The sequence below is a fragment of the Prunus persica genome, chromosome G2 (assembly GCF_000346465.2).
Source record: "Prunus persica cultivar Lovell chromosome G2, Prunus_persica_NCBIv2, whole genome shotgun sequence".
NCBI lineage: Eukaryota > Viridiplantae > Streptophyta > Magnoliopsida > Rosales > Rosaceae > Prunus > Prunus persica.
The window spans coordinates 29594852-29614631 of record NC_034010.1 but is presented as its reverse complement, the minus strand read 5'-3'; the positions used below and the strand labels follow the sequence as shown (position 1 = coordinate 29614631).

General features: G+C 37.9%; 4 protein-coding genes across 7 annotated transcripts; 1 reads left to right on the top strand and 3 right to left on the bottom strand.

Moving 5' to 3' along the window:
* Positions 70 to 7574, bottom strand: LOC18784901 (oligopeptide transporter 6). Its single transcript, XM_007220168.2, has 7 exons — positions 7493 to 7574; positions 3091 to 3615; positions 2335 to 2432; positions 1678 to 2247; positions 1229 to 1475; positions 926 to 1108; positions 70 to 840 (listed from the first exon to the last, which is right to left on the bottom strand). The coding sequence occupies exons 2-7, from the start codon at positions 3565 to 3567 to the stop codon at positions 226 to 228; spliced, it is 2190 nt and encodes a 729-aa protein (XP_007220230.1). The 5' UTR covers positions 3568 to 3615; positions 7493 to 7574; the 3' UTR covers positions 70 to 225.
* LOC18787023 (RNA-binding protein 1) lies at positions 5569 to 9608 on the bottom strand. Its single transcript, XM_007218243.2, has 7 exons — positions 9219 to 9608; positions 8141 to 8262; positions 7812 to 8049; positions 7648 to 7709; positions 7493 to 7574; positions 6149 to 6268; positions 5569 to 6036 (listed from the first exon to the last, which is right to left on the bottom strand). Exons 1-6 carry the CDS (start codon positions 9310 to 9312, stop codon positions 6165 to 6167), a joined length of 702 nt encoding a protein of 233 aa, XP_007218305.1. The 5' UTR covers positions 9313 to 9608; the 3' UTR covers positions 5569 to 6036; positions 6149 to 6164.
* On the top strand, positions 11280 to 13257 carry LOC18785838 (protein yippee-like At4g27745). 2 transcript variants are annotated; one of them, XM_020558344.1, is made up of 4 exons: positions 11280 to 11382; positions 11857 to 11886; positions 12070 to 12192; positions 12796 to 13257. In XM_020558344.1, the coding sequence occupies exons 3-4, from the start codon at positions 12100 to 12102 to the stop codon at positions 13021 to 13023; spliced, it is 321 nt and encodes a 106-aa protein (XP_020413933.1). In that variant the 5' UTR covers positions 11280 to 11382; positions 11857 to 11886; positions 12070 to 12099; the 3' UTR covers positions 13024 to 13257. The 2 variants fall into 2 exon arrangements, with proteins under 2 accessions (XP_020413933.1, XP_007220482.1); XM_007220420.2 differs by lacking the exon at positions 11280 to 11382 and having other exon boundaries at positions 11424 to 11886.
* LOC18785563 (dof zinc finger protein DOF4.6) lies at positions 15714 to 18094 on the bottom strand. Of its 3 annotated transcripts, XR_002270462.1 has the most exons (3): positions 17934 to 18094; positions 16319 to 17380; positions 15714 to 16153 (listed from the first exon to the last, which is right to left on the bottom strand). XR_002270462.1 is itself a non-coding variant. In XM_020558382.1 (2 exons), exons 1-2 carry the CDS (start codon positions 17955 to 17957, stop codon positions 16460 to 16462), a joined length of 945 nt encoding a protein of 314 aa, XP_020413971.1. In that variant the 5' UTR covers positions 17958 to 18094; the 3' UTR covers positions 15724 to 16459. The 3 variants fall into 3 exon arrangements, 2 of the variants coding, with proteins under 2 accessions (XP_020413971.1, XP_020413972.1); XM_020558382.1 differs by having other exon boundaries at positions 15724 to 17380; XM_020558383.1 differs by lacking the exon at positions 17934 to 18094 and adding an exon at positions 17575 to 17920 and having other exon boundaries at positions 15724 to 17380.

The window sequence follows — 19780 nt, the reverse complement described above, 5'->3', positions numbered from 1 at the left end:
ATATTCCAACTAAACTAAGATTCAACACTCAACTATGGGAAGAAGAGATGAATTCCTTTGACACATAAATAAACTATTGAAATCAGAATGGCAAAGTTAAATAATAACCAAAAGTCTCTAATAAACGGTGATTAGAAAAGAATCCCTGATAAACTATTTACAGATTACCGAAAAGAAAATAATGCTACTTCTAAAAGAACTAAAATATGAAGTTTCTTTTTTGGGTCAGAAAACAGGGCAGCCATCAACTACAACCCCCTTGGCAGTAGGGCAAGCAGCCAACGGGCAGCCCTCTCCCCTGTTCCCCCACCAGTCAAGACCAATGTTACGGGACTGAAGGGTAAGGAACATCAATATTGTAACAAAAGCAGTTCCAGCATCAAGACCACCAGAAAGGACATAATTATAGCGCGACCACACATCTGGCCGGTACCTGTAGACAACAAAACCAAAAAGAAACCCAACAAGGATCCAACTGGTAAAGTTTACGGCACTGGCTGGGGGCATCATGGATGTGGCACCCAACAAGATAGGCATGTTGATGAAACAAATCCAGTTGTGTTTTGGGAAAGCTAAGTGTGCAAGCTTAACAAGCGCAGGGGCAATGGCTCCACCAAGGAAGAACCAATTGACATTCATATATTCACCAAGATTTCCAAAGATTCTGCGGGGGCCAACTAGGCCCCAAATAACAGATGCATCGAAGAACACACGGTCCATTGGACAAGTCCATGGGCTGTCCTGTGGCAGCTTGGATGTATCACAAAGGTTGGGAATGTCTCCCATCAGCCACCAGGCCGTTCCCAGGTATACAATCACAGCTACAATTGTTCCTACCACCTGTAATTCCACCAGTTTAGCTATTGAAGATTGCAATCCAACACCATGCAATGCAGATTTGATAAATTCAGAAAATCAAACTGACCTGAGCTGTGAACATTGCTCTTGGCGGAATCTTCATGTAGTGTCCAAGCTTAAAATCAGCTAGAAATGTTAGAGCTTGAGTCATACTGATGTAACCGTACACTTTGAAGCACATGTTAGCTACAGGGTGCTCTGGGTATAAGTACCCAATCACATATTCTGTGATGATGTTCAAACCTGGTTGCTGATACCATGAAAATGAGAGGGCAAAGTTTCAGACACCTAACATCATCGCATGAATTTGAACGTCGTAAACTTACAGCTAGCAACGTTAGCAAACAAATGAAACTTATAACTCTGTTACCTGGTTTGTTGTGGCTGTGATGATACCAATTGGAACTGTGTACACAATGGCAATGGCACAAGCAAGCAATACACCCCACCAAGGCAATTGAAGTGACTCACTGTAGTACTGACACGCAAAGAAGATAAGAGCAATGTTTACCACAAGGATGGCAAGAAACCACCATGTCGGCACTGATTTGTAATGCTTCATAAGCCTTGCATGGATATCCAATTTTTTTTGTCGTCGATATGCATTTGTAAGGTCACTGCATTGAAGGTAAGACGATGAACTTCAGCTTAAATTCACAAAGACCTTTGCAATGGTTTCCTTTAGTAAAGAGACAAGAAGTATACTTTATTGCTAGAAATGCAACTTACTTTTGTGAATTTAGTTAAAATTATGTATATATTTTGTAATTGCTTCACAAGCAGAGTGAACAGTACATCAAATGCTTCAAGTGTAATTACCTTATATTAAAAAGTAGAACATGCATAAGAGTAGCAGGAAGTGTGGCGAATCCAAGACCATAAGTCATAGCGAAGAAGGTGCTCAAGTTTACAGGTCCAGTCTTTGTATACATACCATGGTCAAGTTGAAACTTTGAATCAATGATGCTCAGAACATCATACTTTGTACCATTAGACATGAAAAGGTCACTAGAAAATATTGGGAACTTCTTGGCATTGTAGAAATCAAGCCAGTAAGTGATGGGCGTCATCACATACATGACTAGGGCAAATCCAAATGCAATATTGGCAGTGGCAAACCATGGGCTAGCTAGTGGACTACCAAGATATGATGAAATTGTTGACCAGTCAATCCCAAAGGAACCAATACCAAGGCCTCGTAAGCCAGAACCCAGTTGTTGGACTAGAACAGACTTAGGAGCAAGCCAACAGACCCAAGAGAAGGATGTTATCATAATAAAAAGATAGCCAGGAAATATATAGTAAGCAAAACTGCAGATCATGACTACGAGGAAGAATTGGGTACGGGACATGCCACCTTTAGGCCTTTTCTCCTTCTCATGCAGAGCTCTGCAGCATAAGACATACTACTGTGAGTAATAATAAATAGGCTACGAAACCAATTATTGGCTGATTACTGAACTAAGATACGTTTACCTGAACAATGAAACCTGAACCAGATTAGAGGGCCACCACATCTGTACTGGGTCAACCAAAATTCTCCGGAAAATTCCAGCCCAACCAAACCCTAACACCTATAATTCAAACAAGATGAATAGAAACTACAAGATCAGACGTCACTCATAACAATCTGATGCACAATGAATATATGAAATAATTTCAGTATGAAACAAAAAGTTCATTGTGCTGTTATTGTCCTAAAATTCAGCAAATTTGAGCCATTTTAATAGTCTTATAATTGATGAATATAATATGAACACATTTTCCCCGAAGATAAAAAGTAAAATACAAACTCCCTTTAGGGTAATAATATGTAACAAAAATCATAGCAGTCATAGGTACAGTTTTAAATATTCCAATTATCCATGAATCCAGTACTTTCCTAAATGCTTCCGGAACAAATTTTCACAAAGAGTTGTTAAAAAAGAACGATGGCAAGAAAGAAGTTGTCAATACAGGATTCTAATTTCAAGGACGTATCAACCATTTAACACTTAAATTAAAGGTCCTGGACACAATATGGAGTTGGGAAGTTTAAAATTGATCCTTTTTAAACTTTCAAATGTTAAAAAAACTCTGGATAGTACAGTGTATTCCAAGAAAGCAATGCCTTCAGTTTTTTTGTTTCTCTGTTCTGATAAATCTAAAATCGAAATTACCAGAAAGGTTAAATTTTTCCACAAGGAAAGATGAAATCATTTGAAATCCAAAGAAGAAGGAGAAGAAGAAAACCTGAGTGGTAAACAAAACGAGCAAGGCAGGAATAAAAGTGAGCTTCCTCTTGTAAAAGAGCTTAACAGCAGACAAGATATGGGTGGCATAAACACTCCCAGCACCAGAGTTTGCAAATATGGTGATCAAAACATGTTCTTTGATATTGAAAGGACCTGGGTTCATAGTGAACTCAAACCGAGTACCCTTGAAAATAAGGCGTGTAGGCAGAGTCCTGGCCATGAGATGCCCAATCGGCAACACAGCAATCTGGGCAGAAATTGAAGTGATGGACAATGGCTGCGTCCTGTACCAAAAGAACTGGTTGACAAAGGAAAGCAAGATGCATGAAGCCAAACCCAGAACCCACATTCTGAATGTGAGGACTGGCATGTTAGGGTCATCGGTCTTGGGCACGGTTAACTCGACTTGTTTAATGGGGCAGTCATCGTTTTCCTCCTCAGAGGCACCCATCGTTCCACTGTGTATCTCAGCCATTAATTAAAGCAACCACCTTCCTTCCTTAAGATCCTGAGTGAAAGTAGACTAGAAAACCAAATAAAAACAACCAATGTATCATCAAATACGTATTCAATACGATACAGTATCCTCAGCTCAGTGCCGTGTGAACAAGACACACAACGCTGAGAGAAAGAAGCAATGGGGCAAGACTAGGGTTGGATTTGGAGTATAATAATAGTAGTATTTATGTAAAGAAAAAGGCGTTGTATTTGTATGATATAATAAATAAACGAAAGAGGGAGGGTTTGTTTGGAACTTTGAAATTTGAAGAATTATAATCCTAATATGATATGGTATTATAGTAGGATAGATTAGATAGGAGGATGATAGGATATACATGGCATTTATTTATTTAATGTCAAGGAGAGGTTGAGTAGCTGTAGGAGTTGGAGTAGTAAACCTAGAAAGATTCGAATGCATGTGAGAATCAAGATCTAAGGGCTGCGAAATTAAAGGGAAAGTGTCCCAAGGGGCCACAACCCAACTACGCAGTTGAAATTCTTTGAATTTCATTTTGAGTATGGGAGCAGTTACTAGCACTCCACAACCCAACTACGCAGTTGAAATCTTAAAGGAGCGCATGATAACCATTTCACGTGAAAGTCCTTATTATCGTTATTATTATCATTATCACTATCGCTATCCCTATCCCTGTCCCTATCCCTGTCGTGTTATTACTGTGTATTTAATAACTAAAATTATTGATTCAAAGTTTAGTTAATGGGTAGGGTAGGGATTAGACAACCAATTTGTCGATAATCTTAATAACGGATCCTCTGGTGGTGGCTACGGGGTTGAAAGATAACAAAGAAATATCCCTCTCTTTTAACCAGACTGATGCTGACTTTGACTGGCTTCACGTTTCCTTTTTCCTCACTTAAAAAATTTACACTTGGTGCGGATGAAACTGGACACTCATCCGTCCCCGTCAATCATTATTAATCTCGACTTGGGTATTTGAATCTTATCCAAATTCTCACTCTTTCTTCTTCTTTTTTCACTTTCTCCGTTTCGAATAATACTTTTTAGTGTTGATTTGGTCCTGCGATTGTGTTAGAACACTCTTCCCTCAATATCGCTTATATATCAGCATAATGATTTCATATTTTTCAGTCATTGCAAAACACTTCATCTTCTTCCTTCAGCCAAAAGAAAAGAAAACGTAACTCGAGTATTAATATTCCAGCATAATCATCATCATTACCCCGTTGTTAAGTTAACCAACGGATTACATTACATTCTCATATGGGCGTCTTTGATCAAATCCTATTATTGTTGGTTAATTTAGTTTTATACTCTTACCGGCTCGGCTGCTATGAAAACATAATCCTCATGAAATGTAATTTGACTGTACATAATGATATAAACCTCTGGCCAAAGTTGCTCCCCACCCCACACCGCTCCTGTTGATTTTGAGGAGATCCACCATCTTAATTAATTGTTCACTTGCGAAGCCGAAGCCTACCATCTTAATGAATGTGAACATGTAATGTGTGGGTGTGAGCGCATACAGCTTTTGGGGCAAAATTCATCGTCTTTGACTAGACTGAAATAGTAATTTGAGAAAAGATCAATGAAGACACCCGTTACAACAACTGACCCAAACTTGTATGGTATCCGTACCGTGGAAAATGATCACGACTTTCATTCTGTTTTTTGCTTTTAGGAGGCGTCTACTACTGACAAACAGGAAAAGGCAACCTTTATGATTCACGTGGAGCACCAAAAGCAGGAAAATATTTATGACCTCGCACTTAACTTGAGAAAATAAGAGATTAGAGATCCATCTACAAACCAACCCAACCAAACCCAGTCAAAACTCAAAAGCCAGAATTTTTCACAGGGAAAGAATTCCTTCATAATAATAATGATGTTTTAGATGATAGTCATGGCCGACAGGCTTTGCTCTGTCTAATTTCTACCCACTACTATCATAAAAACTCTTCTGTATCACTTCCAAAAGGAGAAAAGAAGAAAGGAAATGAAACATCTATATGATAAAAAGGCTACAACAAATTCAATTTAGGATTTTAATACCTCTGAGAAAAATGCGCAACCGACACAGAAGAAGCCAGTTATTTTCGATATATATGACGCCTACAGCAGTTACCACACTTCATCACTAAATAAATGTCAAATACTAGACCCTCATCCCAGAGCACATGCATATGCAAATGCAAAGAGACGGCTCAACCTTAAATAAGTTTTTACATTTTCTAACAAAACGCATATTGTGAGATAGTCTTTAAGTAATCATACTGATATCCCAAAGTAAACAAATGAAAATATAGTCTGCAGTTGTCTAAACAGAAGCACTCTAGTAATCGCCCCCAATTATCAGGAATCACCCAATTGAGTTGGTCCTAACTATGCGCCTTTAATTCTCGAGACTGCAAGTTTGTTGTATCGCCCCTCATTATCACAACCTCCCAATTCAAGCAAGTCCTACAGAGAAGATTCGTTCCACGATTTAGCGTGATTTTTTTTTAAATTTTACTCAGCACCTAACGGCGATGAATAATAAAGGGTCGTACGGATCGAGAATTGTGTTAATCACCTGAAAACCGCATAATTCAACGCTTCCCTCGGTGCCCACCACCTGACCTCGCACCAGGATACCGAGCAAATTGCAACCTTAAATTGACCGAGTCACGGTCATGCTCATCGAATTTATAACCTGCAAAATCGAGCTCCACCATTTACGCACTAACAACTGGTAACGTTTTCAACGGCGAATCAGGGCATCAGCAGATAGATGATATAAGACGTGAAACCGTTATCTTAGACATATAATACCTATCACTTTGCAACACACTTAGCAGCAAATGTGGGTACCCCTCACATGCACTAGATTGACAGAATGCGTAAAATGGATCTCTCATTCCAAAATAAAGCTCACACGATTCCTCTCTTAGCATAAAGATACAGTACGATTCGAGAAACCTCATCAGAATGAGATGACTATATTGAGAGCACCGTTGTTAACAACACCATTCTTATGACTGAATTACAAGTGTGGTCAAACAATTGATTATATGGGTTCTCTAACCAGTCCCGGTATCCTAATTCACTAAATGAGCTTAAACTCATCAGGTCCCAATGAAACCAACCAGATTTAAGGCATTCATCAGAGATTCACAATCTAGGAGGATTAAAATGACCCAGGAAGGTAACCCCTTCCATTGTTTGGAAAAATTTACTAAGTTTGGCTCGTGGTACACTGGTACTGGATGACTTTGCAGACCATGCAACTTCTGGCCTAAAGTATCGTGTCGTGTGAAACCAACATGTAATAAATACTAAACAAACTGACAGATGCCCATGAAACAACACCCAGAATAAAACTGCAGAATAATACATATGGGCATCGGCAATCTATGTTCACCTCCTTTAATGCCAATATGGCTCAAAAGATCGTGTCATTCTTCAAAAAAAGAAATCCCGCACCTTGAATAGTGTGTTATGTCACTTTAAACGGGAAATAAATTCCACAAAACTAAGGATTTAGGAACCTTTCTGTAATTGTTGAAACTTTCAGGCATCTTTGGAAGTGAAAAGGGTTTAAAGTCAGAAACACTTTGTACAGATTTTCTATGTGAACTGTGTTAAATATTGATAGCAAAGTAAACTTTCCTTTCCATGCAGTATACCATACATTGTTAAATTTGGAAAAACTAATAGCCTTTCCTTTTTAATTTTGGTTAATTTCATAACACAGCCAAAAAGCAGTTTGTGAATCATTTGGCAGTCCCTCTTCTCGCAAAGTGAAATAATTTTAGGAAATGCAACTCCTCCAACAATGGCATCAGAAAGGGCAACAAAATAAGCAATTAATTGAATAGGCCAGTGAAACTATGGGGCTAGGATTGCAACAAATTAAATGAAGTTGTAAGTAGCTTACCTTGCAACGCATCCATAGCTGTGGCTGCATGGGCTGGGCTCACAAAATCAACGAAACAAAGTACCAGAGGATCTCCTCCAGGCTGCAGAGATTACTTATTAGTGAATGCATCAATCACTAAATATTGAATCTACCCTGGGGAAAGATGAACTTACATGTCTCGATTCCTTGCTTACGAGTCTCACTTCCTTGTAGCCAACAAAAGGGCGAAATATATCTTCAAACTCAAGTGAAGGGAAAATCTAAAAAGCTAAAAATGCAAGTGATGATTAAAATTAAGGAAAGAAAACTGCAAATCCCCTAGAAAAATTAAGGATACGAGCTACTTCACGTCGTGTACAGTTGGGAGGCAATCCCTCCACAAATAGCGTACTGGTAGCACCAGGAGGTAGGGGAGCCTCAGGCCGTCCACTTCCCATTCCTAAAACCCTGTCTTTTACAGGTGCCCCTGGGTCAACACCTCCCATTCCCATCATCCGTGGATCATCAACAGAACGACCAGGTAGTCCCCCACTCAAGGTTCTAGCAGACTGTCCCCCACTATATGATGGCATTTGCTGAAACATTACTTGATACGTTAGCCCCATAAACATAAAACGTATGGTGAAAAATGTGAGAGTTCCAAATACAAAAAAGAAAAGTAAGTACCGCACTGCGCAGGTAGCGATCATATGAGGCATTAATGGAGTCAGTATCTCTAATTCCACGGAGAGAACCTCTATCATCTTCATGGGAATAATAACTCGGCAGGTCGTGGCCACCATGGGCATCTAAAATATTAAGGATGTACTTCAGTAGATACCAAAAGAGAAAGAAAGAAACAATATTTGAATGCATATGATTCTAAAGGCAGACCGTGCCGTTGTGAAGAAAATCAAATTGCTACAGCATAAAGCTACAAACAAGACAATATTAAGTTAAACTACAGACAGCCTATCAAAACCAAATTTCTATAATCACTAGAAGCTACTGAATTGCTCATAAGCAGGTAATCAAGTTGCTAAGATCCCTAGGTTTATACCCAAATATTTGCATATGCTAACACAAACATTTGGAATTTCCTTCTGCATATGCCTAATATATGCCAAATATCTCATAGAAGCTGAGTAGTTTATATGGCAACTATAGCGAGCCAGCTTAATAGCATATCTTCAAATAAATAATATAATCTGTACACTGACCAATGCTTGCAGGAAGGCATAAAAGGTCGATCCTTGAATGAAACAAAGTATTGCTTAATGATTACCCGAACTTCAATATAGGCACAGCAGCTACCAATAATGCAAATTTATCATATAATCTAAGTGCATCTTAGAAATAACCATGGAAGCACCAATCATACATATCATGAAGCCTAGATAATGTCTTAATAAGCTGATTCACATATACATCAACACTGATTAACCCACATACAGCATACATCAAAAGAGACACATTTCATCCCCACTTCAAAACTTCATTAGGTTGCTTAGACACTGAATGGGAAATTTAAGGAAACAAGTGATCCTCAAATTTCAATCCTTCAGCCCACTGAAAACCTAATTCCACCGCTTGGAAGTCTGCTGAAATCTCCCTTTATTGTTAAAAAATACATATATTCTTAGTGCAGTTTTTGCCTTTAAAAGCAACCAAAAAAATCCCAAGAACCCTAATTTAATCAAGCACCAAACAAACACAAAAAGGAGATAGAACTCAAAATCATGGAAATTCGAGGAATTTGATATACCGTAATCGGAGCGAGGGCGCTTTCCGACGACTGAATTCATCGCCGACGGTGGTGGTTGCCGAGCGTCGCTGTACCTCCAATAAGCATCCGCCATAGTTTAGGTTTGAGGGGGAGACTGTGTGGGTGAACGGTGGTTATTATCTGCGGCTTGGTTTGTATCTCTTTGAGATAACAAATGAAGAGGAAGGGGAAAGATTCTGGTTTTTTGTTTTTTCAGTAGAGTAGGAGAAATAGAGTGAGAGATGAGATGAGATCGTGTGATGTCGAATGTTGAAGTTCAGTGGCGAAAGTTGCAAAGAGCGGGCAAATACCCCAAATCCCTAATGCCTTTGCGGTTACTTCTAATTTTTCCTCTTTCCTTTTTCTTCTCTCTCCTTTTGTATTTTATATATATATATATATATATTTGTCTATAAAAAAGTTTGTCTTAATGTAAATCGTTTGTATACTTTTCTAGCAAAAAGTCTCATGGTTTTCTTGCCGTAATCCAATTGTATTTTGTTGATGATTTTGTGAGACGTTTAATTACGCAAGAAATGATTACTTAATTAATTTAAGATGGATATAGTCCATAATTACGAGATAGAAATTGAGTGACAAACCCTTTTTTTCTTTCTGTGATTTGTATGGTTTTGTTGATGATGTTGATGGATGTGTGAGAGGGTTAAAATGATTAATGTTGAAATCGTGAAATAAATTTTAGTGGCACCTTCACTTAGTTTGGCTCTTCATTTCAAGGAGGGAGGCTTTTCTTTTTTGTGCTACAATTGCAAGAAGGGTTGCATAACTCCGTGGTTTGTAATGGAAATTGTGAAGAAGAAAAAAAATTTGGTTGAACTACTGGAAATTATGAATTGGATGTGGTCGTTCATTATTAAGGGTATTTGTCTCGCATTGAAAGATGAATGAATCTAGTCTAGATTTATAAAGAGTTGGACTATTCCTCTGTGATCAATTGATTTTGAGTAGAACTTCCTTCCTCCATGCTATAGATAGAAATGCAACAATTTGTTATATTTTCGGATTATTTGTTTTTCAGAGTTATATTTTCGGCATTGTATGATGCAAAAATAGTATAAAACTTGAGTGCTGCTAAACAAACCTTAAAATTAACTGAGTACACCTTATGATTTAAGTACACCCTAATATTTTAATTAAAATGTAAAATTAACTAAGTACACCCTATAAAACTACCAAAAATACCCCTGATACACCCTAATACTTGTAGCATTATTTTATAGTTGATTTTTAGCTTGATTTTTTTAATAATGTTTATAAATCTTTGACTTTTCATATGGATTTATGCTTCTACTAAAATTGTTAACACTTTTTTTGCAATTCCAATTTATTGCAATCACCACATCTTTCGTTAAAAACACAATAGGACAAGCAATCTCTTGATTAGGGTTGAATATGGTTAGTAGGGTATACTTATTAAAATTATATTTGTTTCACAATTCCATATATCTTTTTTGGTCATTTTATATTAGGGTAAATCAGTAATTCAATATATATTTTTATAGTATGGTGTACTCAGTTAATTTTAGGGTTCGTTTAACAGCACTCTAAAACTTTCCCCCTTTTCACTTTTCAGTGCAGTTTATCGCCTATTTCGGTTTGAATTATGGCATTAAATATTGTCTTATGATCTTGTTTCATTATGGCTTCCTGTAAAAATTATTAATTAATAGCAAAATCCTAGATTATGAAAAGCTGATTGGTAAAGTTCTTTGCTTTCCCCGGTTTCCGATTGATATTTTGCCTCCCGTCCCGACATAATACAAGGCACAAAGGAACCTCCTTTGAAGGTTGAAACTTTCAAGTGTGCTGCTGCTGCTGCTGCTGTTATGCCAATTCTTAATTAACAAAGAGTTGCAGGGCTTTAAATGCCATAAATATTAAAACTTGAAACATTTTTGTCGAAATTTTGGACCTCCTGCTGCTGTGTCTACTCTTCTTCTAGTGTGGTAAGCTTGCGCGTGTGAAGTCTCTATCTTGGCGCGCGTGAGTTGGCTTTTGCCTCTTGGTGACTCAACAAGTCATCAAACTCAAAAATATTGCAGAAAATTCTTCCCCTCACTCTATTAATTGTTAGAGTTTGCACGCAAACCATTCCCTATGAAACCTCAAGGCCCAAAGTAAAGTCACACTGCCGAAGAAAAAGGTCAGTGTTTTTGGCAACCGAAAAGAAAAAACCTCCGAAATTTACATTTTGTTTTTGTTATTTCTCTGTAAATTTCATGAATTTGATTGCAGTGTTTGACTGTTAGTAATCAACGAGATTTATTGCTTCAATTCTTCAAGTATAAATTAAAATAATTTATCCACTCTTTATCAGACCCTCATCCCTTCCCATTATAATACGCAATTAATTAATGGGTTCTATTCTCTCCCATGGATTTCACTTGAAAGACTCCAACTTTTCCTTTCCTAATCATTTATTTATTTATTTTAACATTTGGTTGTTAATATTCATCTTGCAAATGTTCTTGTTGTTTACCCTTAATTGCAATCCTGTCTCTTTCACTCCACACCCATTTTTAATATTTTACTTTTGGAATCTTTGTTCGAACTCGTAATCTGTCTGGGTCTAATCGTGCACGCTAACTCGGTTGGTGCCCCTTATCCGTTGTTGCAGGCTTCTGGGTGACTTTTGATCTTGTTCTAGGTAAATAAATTTATGATCTTTCCCTTTATCTTTTGTTCCTGTTTTGATTTTACCGAATTTGCTGCTACTTGGGTTTCCACCCGTTAGACTTCTCTGTCTCCGTGAGTAATTGTCTCTGTTTCTTTTGCTTCCTTTTCTCTTTCTTTTTTTTTTTTTTTTTTTTTTTTTCTGGTTGGCGAGCAGTGAGGTGTTTAGAGCTGAATTTGTTAATTAATGGCGGATTTGGTAGGGCCTAGATTGTACAGCTGTTGTAATTGCCGAAACCATGTTTCACTTCATGATGATATAATTTCTAAGGCTTTTCAGGTGAGGCATCCAGAATATTGTTCGACTTATGCTTCTTTATCTTTATTTTTGAGAAATAAGACTTTTGTTTATATTTCTTTCGAGTTTTTATTATTTTCTTCCCAAGTGATAATTGACTGTTGTAGAGCTTTAAATTGATGGGGGTTAGGAATCAAGTGGTTTACAGAAAGAGGGTAAATTTTGTTAGAGAAAGATCATCATCTATATTCCATAGCAGAATTGCAATTGGGGTGCCTACTCCATCTTTGTAGGTTCTCTGCTTTTTGTTCTTTGTTTTACTATTTGGCTAATCATTAGGGTTCTTTGCTGTGATCAATATAAGAACAGAGAATGTACCAAATCAACATGAGAGGGTAACTTTCCTTTAGCTTTACATGAATTCATATCGGTCAAAGAGAAAATGAAGGCGGAATTAGATTGACTAAAAAACCTAGTTTGCTCTTTGTGCTTGATCTTGTAACTCCAGTGTTTTGCGTCTGTGTTAGAAAACAAACAAAGAAAAACATCTGACCGTATGGTTTCATCTCATGTATTTGGCTGTGATAATCGGATCTGGGCATATGTTCTCTTGTCAAACATTTGTTCTCCAACATTTTGTTATAGGGAAGACATGGCCGAGCTTTTCTGTTCTCCCACGCGATGAATGTTGTTGTTGGGACAAAAGAAGACAGACATCTGTTGACTGGACTGCATACTGTTGCAGACATCCATTGCGGTGATTGCCGTGAGGTGTTGGGGTGGAAGTATGAACGAGCTTACGAGGCATCACAGAAGTACAAGGAAGGGAAGTTCATATTTGAGAAGTCAAAAATTGTGAAGGAGGATTGGTAGCAGCAAAGCAATAGCAAAGGGTCCTGCCATTCATTCCTATTGATGTAATTAAGTGTACCGAAGGTCCGAAGGCATCCATTCCTATTGAATGTGGTATTGTTGTTTGTACAGCAACTTGACATTTTCCTTAAAAGTTTGTAATTGTCTCTTGCCATGTGCTTTGAATGAACCCATTGTAGATGGAAACCATCATCAAATTTATGTGTTAATAAATACAGTTGTGTGAAGATATCACATGCGTAACTTAAGCTCCTTTTAGTTTTGGTTTGGGTGGAAAAGGGACTGATTTCCTTATCAGTTCCAGAGAAGGTGAAGAAATATTTATGCTAGATGAAAGTTTCTGTTGCTACCGTGGTTCGAATGGGGGAATTGGTGAGAATGTTTGAAGGATCAGTAACTTCCACCATGACTTTCTTCTCCATATACTCAACAACCCCCCTCACAAACCCAGAGCTTACTTAGCTAAGGTTTTCCGATTTCTCAAGTTTCGCGTTTCGCTCTTGCAGCACTTTTGGCCCACAGCACCAGACAGCCCATTGCTTCAAATATGAGAGTCCCCCAATTTTATCGGTATGGGCTTTTTCCTTTTTAAGTCCATACCTTATGGACTTGATAAAGGAGCTACCCCACAACACTTCCGGACCAACTTTTCAAGCCAGCTATGCCTAATGCTTTATATTCAACAAACTAGGGGTGAACACAGTTCGATTTAGATTGGTTGTGACGAAAATACTTCGTACTAGCTGAACCAAACCACATTGATGAGCTACGGTTTGGTTTGTGGTTTTGCCGAGTCACAAAGAGAAGAGTGGGGGAAAGTAGATCCACAATCGATTCTGACGGGTGAGATAAATCCGCGCTAGAGGTGTAGTTGATTTACCCAATCATATGAAGACATATGTTAAAAAAAATTATTTAAAAAAAGATGATTTATGGGTCTAATGGTACTTGAATTTTGACTCGATTCGCATTTTGGTCCTCAATTTCCAAAGTCGTTCTTCAACTTCATTTTCGTTAGGACAAATGGTTCTACCGTCAATTTTGTTATTTTTTCCGTTAAATGCATGGGCAAAATAATTTTTTTTAAATTTTACATTTCCACCATCTAAATATTCATTTCACTCAAAAAATAAAAAATATAAATAAAAAACCTTCTTCCTATCCTTGCCATAATATCCACAACCTCTCCAACCCAACCCCACCGAAATTTGCCAAGTTGAAGGACCACAAGAACGATTTTAAAAATTGAGAGATCATAATGCAAATTAGATCAAAATTCAAGAACCATTAAACCTAAAAATCCAAACAACTATATCAATTTGGGTTGAGCAGGCTTGTAAGATGGTGAACAGTTTGACCTAGTCCTACAGTGCAACTCTCTCTATATCTCACCGAATCAAATAAGACCAAAATCGAAAAATTAAAACAATTAACTACGATTTTGCGTCACAACATAGTGACCAAAGTTGTGTTTTTACCCTAATATTATATGTATATAATATTCACACATTGTAATGCATTGACTAGTTAGATAGCTACTCTGCGTTTTCTATTTGTTTTGCTACACTAGTACTGTTGTCCCCATGAACCTAATCAATCCTCATCACCGACACTGTATTGTTGGAAACCTGTGACTAATTCTTAACTCGAATAATTGACATAAATATGCGAAGTTCAAAAAGAAAAAGAAACAGCCCATGGGTTGGCATTTGTTTTTCGGTTGTTAAGAGAGGAGAAACTCACACACACGTGACATGAATATCATGGGAATTTAAATCCAAGACCTTTTGAGAGCATATTAAAGATTTGAACCAATCCAACTAATACCCTATTTGTATAAGTTGGCAAATTTCACTGAGCAAAATGAAAAAAAAAAAAAAGAAAAAAAAAAGAAAAATCAAGGGAAGCAAGATTGGTGGAGTAGATTGTAGAGATCCCTAATAAGGGTTTGGCAAGAAAGGGATGTTCATGGTGGGTGGTGAACCTCCACCTACAATATTACAGTAACAAGCTAATCTAGCCCTAGTGCTCGACACCATAGCGTAGAGAAGGAAAAGACAATGGTATAGGAAATCTTAGAAGCTCTATCCATTCCTATATGAATCTAATATATACAATATATTAAGGTCTACATCTGGAAGATTTTGTAGAGTGGAGGAGATAATTCCCTAGCATGGTTACCGAGGGGAATGTTTGTGGATCCCACCTCCTTAAGCCAAACCAAGTCAAGAGTAGGGACTAGGGACTAGGATAGGGAGAGAGAGTAGAGCTCCTTTGTCTTTTAATATAACAATAATGAATATAATGATATGACAAAATAAGGGAATATATATATATATATATATATGTGTAGTAGAGAGAGTTTGTCTATCAATTTTCAAGAAAATATAGACAACAATGCTATCACCGGACTAGACCTTCAATTCAAACGGAAAGGAATAATTTTTAGTTTTATTTTAATTTTAAATAGGGTTTTAACGAAATTTTGAATTAATCTTTTAACTTAATTGGGTGTGTATACAGTATATGATGATGGAGGGTTGGGTTGGTTGGGGGTGGCCATGGCCGTGCCATAAATGGGCGGAAGAAAGAATCTCAAAGGCGCAGATGGTGCTGAAAAGACCTGACACTTGTGACCTGTTGCCAAGCAAAAACAACACACAAAAGCAGAAACTTTTCCTAATAAAGGATTGACGCCCATCATTCCAACTCACTTTAATTACTTCAAACCAATAATTAACCCCATCATCAACTGCGCTAATCAACCCACAAATCCAAATGTTAACTAGTAAAATAATAAACAACATACAAGTCATTCTGCTCTGCTCTGCTGGCACTGCTGCATACATAATTTAACAAATCATCGCGACGACTCTTGCTTTGCTACCTAATTTATCAGCTAATTAACTGAAAAACATATATCACCCCAAGCCAAGGCCACAGTGCAAGCTGAGCTCAACAAGCAGCTAGGAGATGGAGATGGAGATGGAGATCGATCGTCTTGTAATTTATCTTCTTTAAGGAACCCTAAAAAGAAACAGGGAGACTTCCTTGGACTCTTGTTCATGACTTTTTTAGGAATTCAGCATTCATCATGACATGGCCCTTTTGAAGCCAACCAAAAATTAAGCTTCAAAACATCCACATGGATCCATCAAAGAGTAAAGAAAGGGAAAAACAAAAACCAAAGAGAGTGAGAGTGAGAGAGAAGAAAAAAGAAAAAAGAAGAAGCAAAATTAATTAATTCACACACACACTGATGATCATGACAAAGGAAAGGAAGAAGCTCGTGTACCCTATTATTACTTTGCTCTTTTCGTCAAACTCCAAACATGCCACGGTGCCACCCACCAGGTGAGGTGATCCAGAAAAACAAACCAAAATACCTTCACCTTTTTTCTACATCATTATATATCTCTCTTTTTTCTTTTTCTTTTTACCATGAACCTCCACCTAACATTCCGTTCCAATACCCACCAGAATCCCCTTCCCCTCTGGTGTGCTGATCAAATTCAGTGGTGATAGTAGTGGTGCTTGGAATCTGCTGCTTCAAATCCTCATCTGTAGGAAACAAGAGCCTTGCATGACTATTGTTTGCCTCTTGCACCCCTTGAAGACATCCGTACCCGCTACTCTCGAACCCATCTAGAGAAAAACTCAGCCCATGACTTGGCTTGAATTCCTGCACACCCATGGGAAACCCAGTAGAAAACATTGTAATATTATTATTATTATTATTATTCGAATGATCAGGCACACCCATGGGCATGAAAGAGGCCAACCCCCTTGATGCAATCCCAGTCTTGAGCAGCTCCATAGCTGACAAATGATGATGATGAGATGAAGTCGTGGTAGAAGAGCTAGGGTTCAGCTGGTGCTGGCTTTTGTTGTCAATACTAAAGGGTAGTACCTGATCATATTCCTGATCAGTTGGTGGGTATGCTAAGTTGAGATCTTGGCCTTGGAAATGGATCTTAGGGTTTTGAGACGCAGAGTCGTGGTGCTGAGGGAAATTGCCATGTGGGGTATTGGTGGTGACATGATTATGATGATCATGAGCAACCTTCTTTGCTGAAGAGGTTGACGGTGAAGATGAATTCGATCTCTTATTATTCTTCCTTGAGCCTCCACCCACAGGAACATTTCTTAGAGAGCCGCCTTCAGTCCAATACCTTCTACAAGTCTTGCAAAAATATCTTGGCTGAGAGAGACTATAATTGTTGTAATAGCAGAATTTAGTGGTGGTTGAATTGCACCTTGGACAATTCAAAGCTTGATCCTTTTGAGGCCTTGCCCTTCTCTCTAAGATGGGCCTTGAAGGAGAAGAATCTTCCATGGATTTAACCACTCCAAACCCCTGAAAAGAAGAAATAAAAATAAACCCAAAAAATAAAAGCGACAGGAAAAGGCCATAACTTTGGGGATGATCGAAAAACCAGAAAAGTATTTGTATCGTCTGTATGTAACTCGAAAAATTAAGAGAAAGATGGAGGAAGAAAATAAAAGGAAGAAAACAAGGACAAAGTAAACAAGAGGGAGTTGCTTTTTTACACTTTGATGATCAGGATTACAACAGCAGCAATAAAAACAAACCTACTTTATCAGATGATGGGAAGAAAAAAAGAAAGAAAAAAGTGCAATACTTTCAACTTCCGAGACAAAAATGAAAGACCTTGGAAGACAACAATATAAATTTCAGATATTAGTGGGGAGCTGAGCTAAACATGATTCTCTTCTCAGTGTGGATATGTGGAGAGAAGAAAAGTATACAAACTACTTTAAACAAAGTATCAAGAAAGAGATATAAGTTTGAAAACCCAAAGCTAAGCTAAACTTAGCTTTGAAAAACCCAACCCTAAGAAGATAATTTCATGATTTCATGGAAGAAAAAGAAAAAGGGTTTGCTTTACCTGTGGCCAGTGAGCTGTGTCCATGGACTAAGAAGGAGAAAAGGGAAGAGAGAAAAAGCTATATCAAGTCTTGAGAGAGGATAAATCACCCACTTTTTTAGCGCAGATGGTCTTAAAGGCAAAACATGAAGCATTTGAGAGATGATGGTATATGTGGTGTGGTTCCATGTGTTGGCCAACTATATGAGAGAGAGAGAGAGAGAGAGAGAGAGAGAGAGAGAGAGGGGAGAGAGAAAGCGAGTGGGGTAGTTTTGTCTTTTACTGCTTTCATTATCATTGTATATGTATATTAGTATCTCTGTACCGCATATATATATTGGGGAATAATATGTACATGCACATAATTAAGTTTTAGTAGAATATATATAAAATTTATTTTCTCTTGGTCAATGCTATTAATTCTTTGTGGGCGTCTGTCTCTGTATATATATATATATATAGGAAAATGCTAGGGAGACCAACTTTAGATACCAACTGGTGTGCCAACTCTCTAATAAAGTGTGAGACCCATTGTATTGGTGGGCTCCACCTCTATTAGAGAGTTGGTACACAAGTTGGTATCTAAAGTTGGTCTCCCTAGCATCACCCATATATATATATGCGTGTGTGCGTATGCACTGTAGACTCTTTTTTGGTCGGTTCTTTCTGACCAGAGAATAAGGAAGATGGGATGAATTTTCCTGCACTACATAATTAACCCTGTTTCCCCTGTATAATATTTGGATTTTCACTTTTCTTCCTTGAGGGGGAAGGAGTAAATTGGTCATTTCATGTTATACCAATACAACTAGAGCTAATAAGCAAGGGAAAATGGAGACTGATATCATATACTAACACGTATGCATATCTTTACTCTAATTCCTATATCCTCCCATTTCGGAATACAAACAATGCAGATAGTGACGAAAAGAAAATCTCTAATGTCTGTCTCCAAAAGCCATATATATAGCACTACTATAGCTAGCCATTAGGTGTGGTATTATTACCTAGGCCTAGCAAATTATAAAGCATAGAAAACCACAAATTATTACAAAGGCGGGATCTAAATCATCTAACTAACCATACCAATGAACTGATGTTACATATTTTATTATTTTCTAATATAAGTAAAAATCTCTGATATGAATGCGTCTTATTGATGAAATTTTTTTATAGAAAACATAAACGACAAGAAGAGATAGTGTGGCAAAACGACAAGTTAAAAGGTCTTAGTCATAAAACTCATAAGTAAAGTAACTCAGGGACTCTCATATCACACGTATAATCCAAATAAAACTTGTAGAAAATGAGGTAGGCTAGCAGTCGCAGCTGACGCTGAGGCTGAGCCATTTCTGCAGAAAACGGTGACGGCGGCAGGGCGACTACTGCTGAAGGACTGGAGGCAGTGGACACGTGGCAGAAAATAATGGGAGCCCACCACATGAGAGCTCATGTGGTCGCGAAACGTGTCGACGATGATGGAAGAATGAGAGAGAATATTTGGGGCTCCGCGCGGGTGCTTCCATTTTATCCATACTTCCATCCCATCAATTTATTAAATAAATAAATAATCGACAATAATAATAAAGAAAAAAAGCAATTGTTGTAATAATGAACGTGCGCATGTGGCGGTGTCCATCTCTCTCGCTCACTCCTAACCGCCGTACGATTATCTGACCACAATGAGACTTTAGTCAAACTCCCATACGTCACGCGATGCTGCTTTACAATCCCATTCCATTGTCTGCCAGACAGACACGTCTCACTTCTTTGTTTCGGGCGAACCCGTTGCTTCATACGACTTGTCGTTGTTTCATCTCTGTAAAGTAAACTTAGGGAAGAAGAGCAATGCTTCCCTGTGCGGCGTA

Excerpts from the sequence above, each read along its gene's own strand:
- LOC18784901 (XM_007220168.2), bottom strand. The coding sequence starts at position 3,567 with ATGGCTGAGATACACAGTGGAACGATGGGTGCCTCTGAGGAGGAAAAC. Across the intron at positions 1,109-1,228 it reads TCACAGCCACAACAAACCAG|CAACCAGGTTTGAACATCAT; the intron begins GTAACAGAGTTA and ends TCATGGTATCAG. Across the intron at positions 841-925 it reads GAGCAATGTTCACAGCTCAG|GTGGTAGGAACAATTGTAGC; the intron begins GTCAGTTTGATT and ends GTGGAATTACAG.
- LOC18787023 (XM_007218243.2), bottom strand. The coding sequence starts at position 9,312 with ATGGCGGATGCTTATTGGAGGTACAGCGACGCTCGGCAACCACCACCG. Across the intron at positions 8,050-8,140 it reads ATCGCTACCTGCGCAGTGCG|CAAATGCCATCATATAGTGG; the intron begins GTACTTACTTTT and ends GTAATGTTTCAG. Across the intron at positions 7,710-7,811 it reads TACACGACGTGAAGTAGCTC|ATATATTTCGCCCTTTTGTT; the intron begins GTATCCTTAATT and ends TTGAGTTTGAAG.
- LOC18785838 (XM_020558344.1), top strand. The coding sequence starts at position 12,100 with ATGGCGGATTTGGTAGGGCCTAGATTGTACAGCTGTTGTAATTGCCGA. Across the intron at positions 12,193-12,795 it reads TAATTTCTAAGGCTTTTCAG|GGAAGACATGGCCGAGCTTT; the intron begins GTGAGGCATCCA and ends ATTTTGTTATAG.
- LOC18785563 (XM_020558382.1), bottom strand. The coding sequence starts at position 17,957 with ATGGACACAGCTCACTGGCCACAG. Across the intron at positions 17,381-17,933 it reads ACACAGCTCACTGGCCACAG|GGGTTTGGAGTGGTTAAATC; the intron begins GTAAAGCAAACC and ends TCTTCTTTTCAG.